The following is an 11,581-nucleotide window of genomic DNA, read 5'->3' as shown; positions in this document are numbered from 1 at the left end:
AAAGAAACTTGCAGTGCATTGACACTACAGTTAAGTGTGTGTACCTTGAGTGGTTTATTCATTTTAATGTATTAAAGGTTCTCTAAGCGAATCTGTGTGTTGATTTTTGAAATGTGTTTTCAAACAAACTGAGCGTAGTTAACTCCTCCCCCTCCCTTCCGTGCTTTCATGAACGTGCCCAAACCCAACCCCCAAATCTTTCTTGGTGTTTATTGGTTAGAACACTTTGTTATGGTTTCTGGTGTAGGTTTGGCCAGTTTGTTATTATTGCAGTTTGTGGAGGCTGGGCTGTCTACAGAAATCGCGTTTTTTACAGTTTGATCAGCGGACAGGAAGCAAGCAGAGAGTGAGGAGATGTTTGCTGTATGTAACAAAAAATGTTTTATGGTCTAAAACGCGTGAATTCGCTTAGAGAACCTTTAAATTGCACAGCAATAATGATTACGGTCATATATTTGTGCAGTGTAAGCATCATAACAGTTTTGACATTCAATCGTGTTGTTGATCAAACAAAAAAATACACACAGAGGAAACAGAAAATATTTGGTGAGTTTTATTGCATCAAGTTAACGCTGTAATGCGTTCTGAAGACGAGCACAGACCTCCTGTTCTCCCAGAGAAACCATCATCTCTGCCACACTGGGACCTTGCTGTAGACAGACATGAGATAATATAAACACCAGAAATACTCACAGCAGCATTTATCATTGTGTGTTTTTGTGTGTTACCTGTTGTGCGCTCAGTGCTAATCTCAACACTCTCATCACGTTACTGTATTTAGTTTTCTTCAATTTGCTGCTTATCAGTTTTAGCTCGGAGTTCAACACCTCAGTAGACATCAGTGACTTTTGATCTCTAACCAGCCTAATGTACACATTAAAACATGTAGGTATAAAAACATATACCTTGAATGCACAGTAGGTCGTTTTGAATACAAACTTTGGCCAAATGCATAAATGTTAATGAATGAGACTCACTGTATGACTGCTGTTATAATGTTTGCCGCCTCTGAGGTCACGTCCTCCAGCTGTTGTCGGCAGACTTCTGGCCTGAGCCACAAGTACGAATAAATGGGACCCAGCAGCTCACTCACTGAACAGATGTGACCCTGCAAAACGTACAGGGTGTACATTAGTGTATTTTGCTCTAGAAGTGAGCAGAATGTGAAAAGGCTCCCTGAGGAAATCTGGGGTAAACAAAGTCATTTTACAGGGCAAGATGATAGATAATAGGGCACAAGCAGCACAACTCAACATCAAATAATAGAAACCAAACTAAACGTTGACGCCGCAGGTATCTCTCACATCTCTTGTGTACAGCATCACTGAATATGATAAGTTCTTGTGTCATCTCGCGTCCAGTGTAGACACGGTGTTAAGGCCTGGGTATACTTCACTTTATGAAGTTTATTTAAAGGCAGGATAGGCACTAAAAACTTTTTTACAAATTTGTTTAAACTGTCTTTATATACCAAAACATAAGTAAAATTTAAGTACTCTGAAAAAGAGAGTATAAAACTCGAGTGTCTGTAGACCTTTCACGACTGTTTTAAACGCACCTAATTATTTCCATTCGGGACGAAACAATTGCTTGGCTTGCGCGACTGTCACTCTCTATCGTGACCATGGCTACCACTCGTGCTACAGGATCTGCCCACACACCCGATTGATTTGAACGTGCACGAGGCACGAAATCTAGGAAGAGCAAAAGTACGGCAGAGAAAGTGCATTCAGAACTCACAGTACCTGCATATACAGTGAGCGAAGGCAAAAAAAGGAATAAACGAAGAAATCAAACGAGAGTAAATATTTCCTCAAGTCGACAATGCGGTAAGTTAGCGGTATTGTCTCCGGAGTGTAGTCCTCATCAGGGTCAACAATGCTTTCATCACGGAAACTCTTACATGCAATACACTGTATATGTTATGAATCTTCCACGAAATTCACCTTCATCACAGTGTAACTGATGGTAATGAAAAAACGTGTATCAATGCAATCTGTTTTCAACTTTGTCTTATAAATATAACTAGATCGTTCGTTACCGAATCAAACAAAATATATTTTAAACTTTACCAGTATCGATATGCTAGCTTGATAGTAGGCTTGCCGTGATAGTCGGTGAAACAGTGATTACCGGTGCTTCAGCCTCTCACCGGTTAGATAACTTGCCCACTGATACACCGTCTTTCACCGTCGTTTTGATATTTTCGTCTAATTAAATCATTTAGTTTTGTTAGAGAGAGCAAATACACTAACAACTAGACCTGTTTGAGTCAAGACTCACTCGGATCCTTCACCCAGATCTTTAAATTAACTAGTATCATTAACCCGGATCAGTTGAGTCCTACTACAATTCAATGTAAAACCATAAACAGCGCCACCACACACACAAACCTCTTTCAACATTATTAATGAGACTTCGCTCGCTCTACATATCCACTCGTAACCGGCTGATCTGCGCGAGAACTGACCCGAGATTCTTACTCAGAGCTGGAAACACCGCAAACTCGAGAGACTTGCTGATCCGCACGAGCCGCGAACTGACCTGACATTCTCACTCGGAGCCGGAAACAATGCGGACTCGAGAGACATGTGAATCTGATTTGACTCGAGAATCTCTCAACTTGTAACTTGCTGATCCGTGCGAACTGTCTTACATTGCAGACTCGAGACTCTCCGGCTCGGGGGGCTACATAATCAGGACACAGTTTTTCTATATTTTCTCTATATTATTATGCTATTATTGTTAGGCCTATTTTTTAAATGGTTGACCATACACACCAAACCTAAAACATATAAGCATGTTATTTTAGAAGTGAAAGGCTTTTGTTGTGGATTTGCTTTTGAGGAGACTTCAGTCGCTCTATAGATCCACTAACCGGTTAGTGTAGAGCGACTGAAGTCTCATGAGTCCCATGGTCTGCGAGTCTGCAATGTTTCCGGCTCTGAGAATCTCGAGTCGCGTGTATCAGCCGGTTACAAGTGGGTCTGTACTGAGTTTCCTTGGCGATTTAGCAAAACTGACTCAAGTGACTCACACAACCCGGATCACTTTAGTGAGTGACTCACAATAACCTGGATCCCTAAAAGGAATCGAGTTTGCCAGGCCTATTAACAACTGAATGTGTCTGCTGCCTGAATTCAGCGGAGCTGAACGCGCGTCACGTCACAGAGCAGCAGGTGTCAGATTTCATTTATTTCTCTCAGAGTGTGCGAGGCAAGCTGACTGACCAGATGATGGCAGAAGACGCGTGGTTACTTGTTTTTGTTATAATATGCATATATGATGTTTAATATAAGCAAGATTGTTTTTTTGTTGTGTTTTTCATCAAGAAAAATAAAAAACCCATCATTCAAGCAGCATTTTATGGAGAAGTAGCTGGTTGCGATGCTTGGGATTGATGGGTTCTGTGAGAATTACCCGAGCACATTGACTCAAGTACTTAATTAAACCAGTTGTTGCACTCACATTGCAAGCAAATTCATATGCGATTTAACGCAGCGTACACAAGCACTGCATTTAAACAGTTGCGTAATTCAAAAGTGAAAATATAATGTAAAGTGAAGTAAAATATGTACGTCTGCATGCGCATTTATAAGCTCCTCCCACCCGGTGATACCGGGATCACCGGGTTTGTGACGTGCTGATTAACCGGTGGGAAAATTCTGTCACCGCGGCAACCCTACTTGATAATGAGTACTAAAAGCTATCGTATTTGTTTATATTCATAGTGATAAAGTCGGTCAGCATTGCGCATTCATGTGTTTTGGGGGCATGGTTTTAGAAGAAACCCAGAAGGGAGGGGGTGGAGTGAATTAGCTGTGTTTAAAACAGCCGTGAGAGGTCTACAGACACTCGATTTTTATACTCTCTTTTTCAGAGTATTTACATTTTACTTATGTATTGGTATATAAAGACAGTTTAAACAAATTTGGGCAAAAGTGTTTTGGACTTTTTTAGACTTAAACCTACTCTGCCTTTAACTAAGTTAGGGAGGAGCATGGTCATGTGATCCAACCAATCGGTGCAAAGAGGTGCCTATAAATAGCCGTCCTTCACCTCTGTCCTGTGACGGTTTTTGCAGCATCCCTCCTCCACCCCATCACCTCACTTTCAACTGGTTAGGGTTATCCCAGTTAAAGAGGGGGGGGGTACTCTGGGTTAATATTCAGAGCTTGGAGCCCTCCCCTCGTACGACGCCCCAAAAAAGCTTTCTCATTCCCTGTCGATTACATGTTAATGCGAACTCATGAATTACATGTACGCGAAGGTCAGTGTATAGTAGGCATGATGCAAATGTCGTCATCAGAATAGTACAGGAATATGTAGGCTAGGAGAGGTATTGCAATTTGACACAATGCACGTGTACGAATCAAATGAAGAATAGAGTTTGCAAGGCTGTGTGTTCGACATAAAAACAAAGTATACTTTATTCTGTAGCTATACCACGTGTATTTATTTACACAGCTAGATATAGACACAGAATCTGTCGTCGTACCTTCCTGAGCTGCAGAACTCTCTGGATGTATTGCGCTTCAAGAACAGAACGGTCACCGATTTGCAATCCATGTGTTTGAAGAACAAACTGACATAATTCATCTACCAGGACAGCACACTTCTCCTCATCCTCAATCCTGTGCTGTAAATGAACCCTACACACACACACACACACACACACACACACACAGAGTTGTTCATCAGTGTCATTCTATGCTGTTGTCATCTTCACCTTGTCTGTTCTACACATACCACAATTTCCCTCGAGTGATGTGTTTAATGATTAAAGTTTAGGTCTGGTGACTAGACTACTAGTTAACTCTTGGTAGGAATCATGCATTAATGTTCCCTTACAACTAACCCTAAAATTCAGTTAAAGTCGTTACAAACAGAAATGTGTAATAAATTATAGCAATTTCATTTGACAGTAAAGTGGAACTGTCAGCATAGAAAACAAATCATTAGAGAATCATGAGGACAGATGAGAGGATTCACTTCATCTGCACATTGACATTTCTATATGTAAGATGCAAAACCTGTTGAAATCGCCCAATTTATCCAGATCCAGCAGGGCAGAGTGAGTTGTGATCTTGGAAATGTTAAACTCCTTAATTAATTCATCCAGGCGTCTACCAATACGATTGCCTGCAGGACAAAAACAACATTTCATCATTAAAAACATCCCCTCAATATATACACACACACACACCGTGTGCAGAATTATTAGGCAAGTTGTATTTTTGAGGATTACTTTTGTTATTGTACAACTACAGTGCTCTTGCTCAATTCAAAATGTAAACCCTCAAACCTGAACATTTAAGTAGTAAAAGTGAAATTTTGGCTTTCTTAAGAGAATATTTCTATGTACACCATTATTAAGCAACTAAATGAAAAACTAAGATTTTACCATCTCACTTGGTTTTTTTCACCTGTTAAAGTGAGAATAATAAACAAACTCTACAATTACAAAAAAAAAAAAATTTAATAAAACAATAAATAATAAAAAATAAACTCAGTGACCAATATAGCCCCACTTCTTTTCGATATCAGTCACAAGCCTTCCATTCACGGATTCAGGCAGTTTCTTGATCTGGTCAGAATCAACATTTTGTGCAGCCACAACCACAGCCTCCCAGACACTGTTCAGAGAGGTGTACTGTTTACCTTCACTGTAAATGTACTGCTTAAGAAGGCCTCAAAGGTTCTCATTAGGGTTTAAGTCAGGTGAAGAAGGGGGCCGTGTCATTAGTTTTTCATCTTTAAGGCTTTGACTGGCCACCCACACAGTGGAGTACTTTGATGTATGTGATGGAGCGTTGTCTTCTTGAAAGATGCAAACTTTTTCCTGTACCACTGCTTGAAGAAAGTGTCTTCTACACTACAGACAGACAGGTATTATTAAAGATGAGCTAGTTGGACCTTTTTGGGTTAAAAATGGAAATAAAAATCAACTCTCAGACCTACTGACAATTTTTAGAAGACACTTTCTTTAACCCCGCCTATAGAGACTTTACAGATTTACACTGAGATTTGATATATAAATGTGAGATAGAAACAGAATAACTATTAGAGGTTTAATTATTTAAGAGAAAAAATACTATAAGCCTGTTATTGTTTTTACCTATCAAATGGTTACAGTCCGTTCTCTTAACCCTACAGCAAGGTAATTGTGTGTTTTTGTCAGATGTTAACATGTCAATAAAATAAGCTGTCAAACAGGATGAACGATTAATAATAAACACGCACAGCTGGTGGCAGTAATCTCAAGAGCATGATGTGCGCGTTTGTGCTTGGGGTTAAATATTTAAGATTTGTGGATCACGTTCGGACACTCTTAACACACCTCACACCAAGGGAAAATCTGCTAAAATAATCTGTAGAACCATCAAGTTAATCGAGACATAGCCAGGATTGTCAGAAGGGGGGAAATCAGCCCACCAAACACCCAGCCCGATTATCTTTTGGTTTGTACCCAGCATTAAATGCTTTCATCCACAAGTATTTTCCCATTTAATTCTGGTCCTCTTTTCATTAGGAAAGCTGTAAAGACTAACATCACTTTCATTGTTTTACTTTAATTGGAAGTAACAGCCAAAGGCAGCACAATGTGATATTGTTACTAAACAACTGTTGTCTGCTCCAACCATTTGACGTCATTCAAAGGCCTCATCTGAGAGTTTATGCTAATATTTAAAATCAGTTCACTTTAATGAAATATAAGAGCTGTATTGATACTGTATTGATTTCTAAATCTTATGTTTATTGACCAACCATTTATTACTAGTCACTTATATTTGGAAAATATGTTTATATAGTTATATGTTTTTAGCAATGGTGTTTAGTAGTATAATGCATTTATAGCGTGCTACACGTTAGAGACAGTGTACCTTTAAATACTCAAAAACATCAGTTTAACACTAATGATTTCATCGTAGCCGCTGCTCACATTCAAACTGATAAATGGCCGTATCGATATTGATCGTTTTTAGCCCATTTTTTTTAATCATATTTTTGTTTAGTAAATGAGGGCCATTGAACTTACATTTACCCATTTTCTTCTTACCTTATTTCTCTTTTTTCACGCGCAGGTGACAGTATGTAACAAGCTGCCGTAAATGCCTCAAATTCTCATAATGCTACTCAGATTAAGTATAGTTAGTCAAAGTGTCATCTAAAATTTTAAACCTCTCATAAGTAAAAATAAGACTTTTTGTAATGGCTCAAGTCAGACTAAAATCACCTTGTAAGCTGTCTTAATTGAAAACAGCTTGCATTGCCATATCTCAAAATATAGCAGTTCCAGAACGCTGTTTTCAAACATCTCCATTTCTAACCTCAATCTTCTCTCAACAGAAACGTTCCCCCATTACATTACTTAAAAGAGGTATATATCTAAAGTAAACCTATTCCCTTTCAGGTAAGACACATCAGTAATAGGTATAGTTATATTAGATGCACTTTTAATCTACATGAAGTGAGTTAGGTTGAGTTCTCAAAGCAATGCTCCACCCGAGGCTGATAGCTCATGGATTAGAAACGACTCACTGTTGAATCCTGAACCCGCGTGAGTGACGATGTCCAGTAAGGTTTCGGGTAACACGCCCTGCTCTTTGAAGCTCTGGATAAAAATGTCTTGTTGCCTCTTGGACAGTTTACTTCCGTCACGATTAAGCAGCAGAGGCAGATGGGCGTAAGCAGGCGGAGTCCAGCCCAGCGCTCGAAAGAGCTGCATGTGTTTGCTGGTAGAGATGAGCCATTCAGAGCCGCGCAGAACGTGACTGACTTTCATGTAATGGTCGTCCACTACGTTTGCTAGGTGGTACGTGGGAAAGCCGTCGGCCTTCATTACGATTGGATCGCCCTCCACCGCCGCCACCTCGTGCCTGCTCCAACCGAAGATCAGATCCTGAAAGGGCTCGTCGCCACTGTCCAGTTTAAAGCGAATGACGTGTGGGACTCCTCGTGCCAGCTTCTCTTGGATCTGCTCTGGGTGCAGGTGTCGACATCTGTTATCATACCTGAGACAGAGGGAAAGGTGGTCATGATGTGACTATATGTGTGTGTGTGCAGATATTGGTCTGAATGAACCACATTCAGACCCACAAGCGCATGCACAAACTAAAACCACGAACAACAGTTGTTGAACGTGAAGCAGTGATGCGTAGACCTATTGGCGTACGATATCAAGTACTGCGAGAGCAGACAGCCTCTGTATGCCCATAAAGCACTTTGAGGTCGATCAGTCTGCACATCACTGCTTCAAGTTCAACACACACCGTTGAGAAACCAGAGCATTTTGACAACACAACATCAGTTAAAGTAACTTTAAATAATGATACGGTATCCACCTATTCGTTGTGCAAAGTTTGCCAGTAAAATTTTATTCTACCTGTATTAAAGTAAACAGTAATCAGACCAAACGTAACTACTTTTTTCCTTCATTTTTTTGTTGTCTCAAACAGATGCTCTTTATGCAGTCACCAATTGTGAACACATACACCAGGTATTTATCTTTGTGGCTTATCATCACCATTCATATCTGTTCAACAAAAGGTTACTACTAGAGCACACAATTGTTTACAACATGTTTCACTTATTTTTGCTTTCAAAAGAGACCAAATAAATGCATTTACTTTAAAAACATGTTAGCCAACTTTGCACTGCCGGGCCACACTGCGAGCCAGAGCTTTAAATGGGCAGAGCAGGGCCAATAGTGCCCGACCTTTAGCTGCGAGGCCAAAATCAAGACACGCTCACGGTCAGTTAAAAGAAAGACGAGGAAACGCAATCAGGGTGGAAACAGTTTTTTTTTTTTTTGAAGGCGTACTATACATCAAGGCAGAGGTTCTCAACCCTAACCCTCGAGATCCACTTTCCTGCAGATCGAACCACACCTGAGCAAAGCTAACTCTGCAGGAAAGTGGAGAACCTCGGCATTAAGGGGTGGTTTCCTGGACTAAGCAGTAGTTATTTTAGGACATTTTAGGAGTTTTAATAAACATACCTTATAAAAAACAAAACAAGTGTGCATCTTGAGACAAAGCAACAGCACTGATATATTTTAAGATATGGAAGTGCAGGCTGTTTTCTGTTAAAACACCTCAAACAAGCATTTTAGTCTGGGACTAGATTTAAGCCCTGTACGGGAAACCGCCCCTAAATAAACTAACACGCCCCAAAGCGGAAGGGTTGCATCATTGCCAGTGGCTTTCGCTTTGAAACGTGTATCATGTATGTATGGGCACTTTTACCGTGGCACATGTCCATTCCTCTGGGCCTCTTTCTTTAACAGATCAAGTCTCTGGTTGGAGCAGAAGCAGTAGTAGGCGTGTCCTGTTTGTAGCAGCGTTGATGCCGCTTGTGAGTAAAGCTGTAGTCTCTCGGACTGCACGTACGGCCCATATTCGCCTCCGCGTCGGCTGCTTTCGTCCGGCGGGATCCCTGCAACACACGTATTGTTTTGAGTTGTTTTGAAAGTGACAAATCCTGCATCTGTCACTGCCAGTCACCCAAACCCTCATGCCACACACCAGGTCAGTGTTTACTTATCTTCAGAAAAACACATTGCAATTAGAGCCTAAGCTTTCATTCTGTAACAAAATCCTGCCCAGGGAGCACAAGCATTATTTTCCTGGCACAAATAAGCTCTCTCGCCGTCTACTCTCCTCAGTGAGTGAGAAGCTACAAAAAACTGTCAAGGGGCAGAGGTGAGGTATGGCTACAGCTTTGCGCTGATTGGTTGGATTGCATGACCATGCTCCTCCCAAAAGTAGTTAAATAAACTTAAATAAAGTCTTTCGTAAACACTGCACACATACAAGTGCACTTGCCCACTCCAGCATATCTACACACACACACACACACACACACACACACACACATACGCACCTGCCCACTCCAGCATGTCCTCTATGGCCTCTGCAGCTCCAGGCACCAGTCGTGTCCGGTCCGTATCCTCGAGACGCAGGATAAATGTGCCGCCGTGCTGCTTAGCGAACAAATAGTTATAAAGCGCAGTGCGGAGACCACCGAGGTGCAGAAATCCTGAACAACAACAAGTAACATTTACAAGTACCAAGGAAATCCTATGACGTGAAAAGCACTCTAAATATTTCACACCACCAACCTTATCGGACATTTAAAGGTTAGTCAAGATATTCTGAGTAATGTTTATAATCAAGCAGTTTTTGGAGCACCACTGACTTCCATTGTAGAACTAAAATTCCCATGGAGCTCAATGGTGCTCCAAAAGCAAAAGAGTGTGAGCAAATGATGAAATCATTTTCAGTTTTGGGTGAACTATTTATTTAATAAATATCATTAAAACTCACACTTTGTAATGTAAATGAAATAATGATTATATTATTCATTTAATTATGTACGTAGTAAAACAACACGCATGCAAATGAGGCAAAAAATGTGTTGAAGTTTAGAAACATTTTCAATCCCCCCTCCTTTGCCTCGAAGTGCTTTGGTCCCCTGCCTGCTTTCCTCCTTGACCTCAGCTACACATGCACGCGCACGCACACACCGTTTACAGAAACAATGACCAAAATATTCTTCTTCAAAACTTATTGCAAAATTTAGTCAGCTTACTCACCAATTTAACCAAACAGAAACTTTAAGAAGAGAGATAAAGGCTATACTAATAACAGTATTAAAGACTTCCTTTCGTTAAATTTAGATTCATGTAGTTTACATGATGCATGCTGTTGGTAATTTATTTTATGGTTATTTATTTTTTAAAGCTGTATGTTTATATTTACATTCATGTTTTTATTTCACATGTCATCAATGTTCTTGTATTTTTTTACCTGTGGGACTCGGAGCGAATCTGACGCGCGTGCACAATCTTCTGCTCGCGTCGTGTCGCGTCATTTTCATTATGAAACATCTAAACATTTTCACTCATTTACGTAAATAATAAAATAAATAAAGCACACGTCGTTCACACCATATTACCACAGGAGAAACAGAGATTAATTTGTGAAACAGTGCGCGCTAACCCCATGGCGCTGTTCCACTTCCTGCTTCCAAACGGTTTCAAAATAAAAGTATGTAAAAAGATGTTTAAACGGATTGTGAAAGCTCTCACAGTTTCATTGGTAGCTATGATTAAGCAGGATATTATATACTCAAAAAGCATTCCTAACCTAAGACAACTTTGCATAAATGGTATTAATTTTCCGAATTATAAATGTGACAACAAGTTTTTAAGAAATTGTTTACTTAACTGCCAAATAAGTTCTCTCAAAAGAGATTAACTTATATTCTAAAAGATTTTGGTAAGTAGACAATAAGAAAGATGTAAATACTTAAAATTCCCTGTCCCACAAAAGATGAAAGAAATGCAATTTAAAATTTTGAATAGGATTTATCCAACTAATGATTTCTTAAAGATTCAAAATGGAGGTAGGAAACTGTAGCTTTTGTGAAAAGGAACTAGAAGATTTAGATCATCTGTTTGGTGTGTGTGAAATCGTACAGAGGTTTTGGCTGGACCTCCTACAATGACTTGTGTCCAAAGGAATTCAGGTAATGAATCTAACATTTAATGATATCAAATTTGGAATTTTTTGCAATG

At 39.8% G+C, this 11,581-nt stretch overlaps 1 protein-coding gene across 1 annotated transcript; it reads right to left on the bottom strand.

The window, feature by feature from the left end:
* Positions 1-538: 538 nt before the first annotated feature.
* On the bottom strand, positions 539-11,065 carry ears2 (glutamyl-tRNA synthetase 2, mitochondrial). The gene is made up of 9 exons (XM_055203969.2): positions 10,812-11,065; positions 9,886-10,041; positions 9,249-9,438; positions 7,543-8,015; positions 5,034-5,142; positions 4,499-4,652; positions 978-1,108; positions 729-864; positions 539-650 (listed from the first exon to the last, which is right to left on the bottom strand). Exons 1-9 carry the CDS (start codon positions 10,897-10,899, stop codon positions 567-569), a joined length of 1,521 nt encoding a protein of 506 aa, XP_055059944.1. The 5' UTR covers positions 10,900-11,065; the 3' UTR covers positions 539-566.
* Positions 11,066-11,581: the final 516 nt, after the last annotated feature.

The sequence above is a fragment of the Misgurnus anguillicaudatus genome, chromosome 3 (genome assembly GCF_027580225.2).
Source record: "Misgurnus anguillicaudatus chromosome 3, ASM2758022v2, whole genome shotgun sequence".
In the NCBI taxonomy this organism is placed as follows: domain Eukaryota; kingdom Metazoa; phylum Chordata; class Actinopteri; order Cypriniformes; family Cobitidae; genus Misgurnus; species Misgurnus anguillicaudatus.
This window is presented reverse-complemented; position numbering and strand designations above follow the sequence as displayed.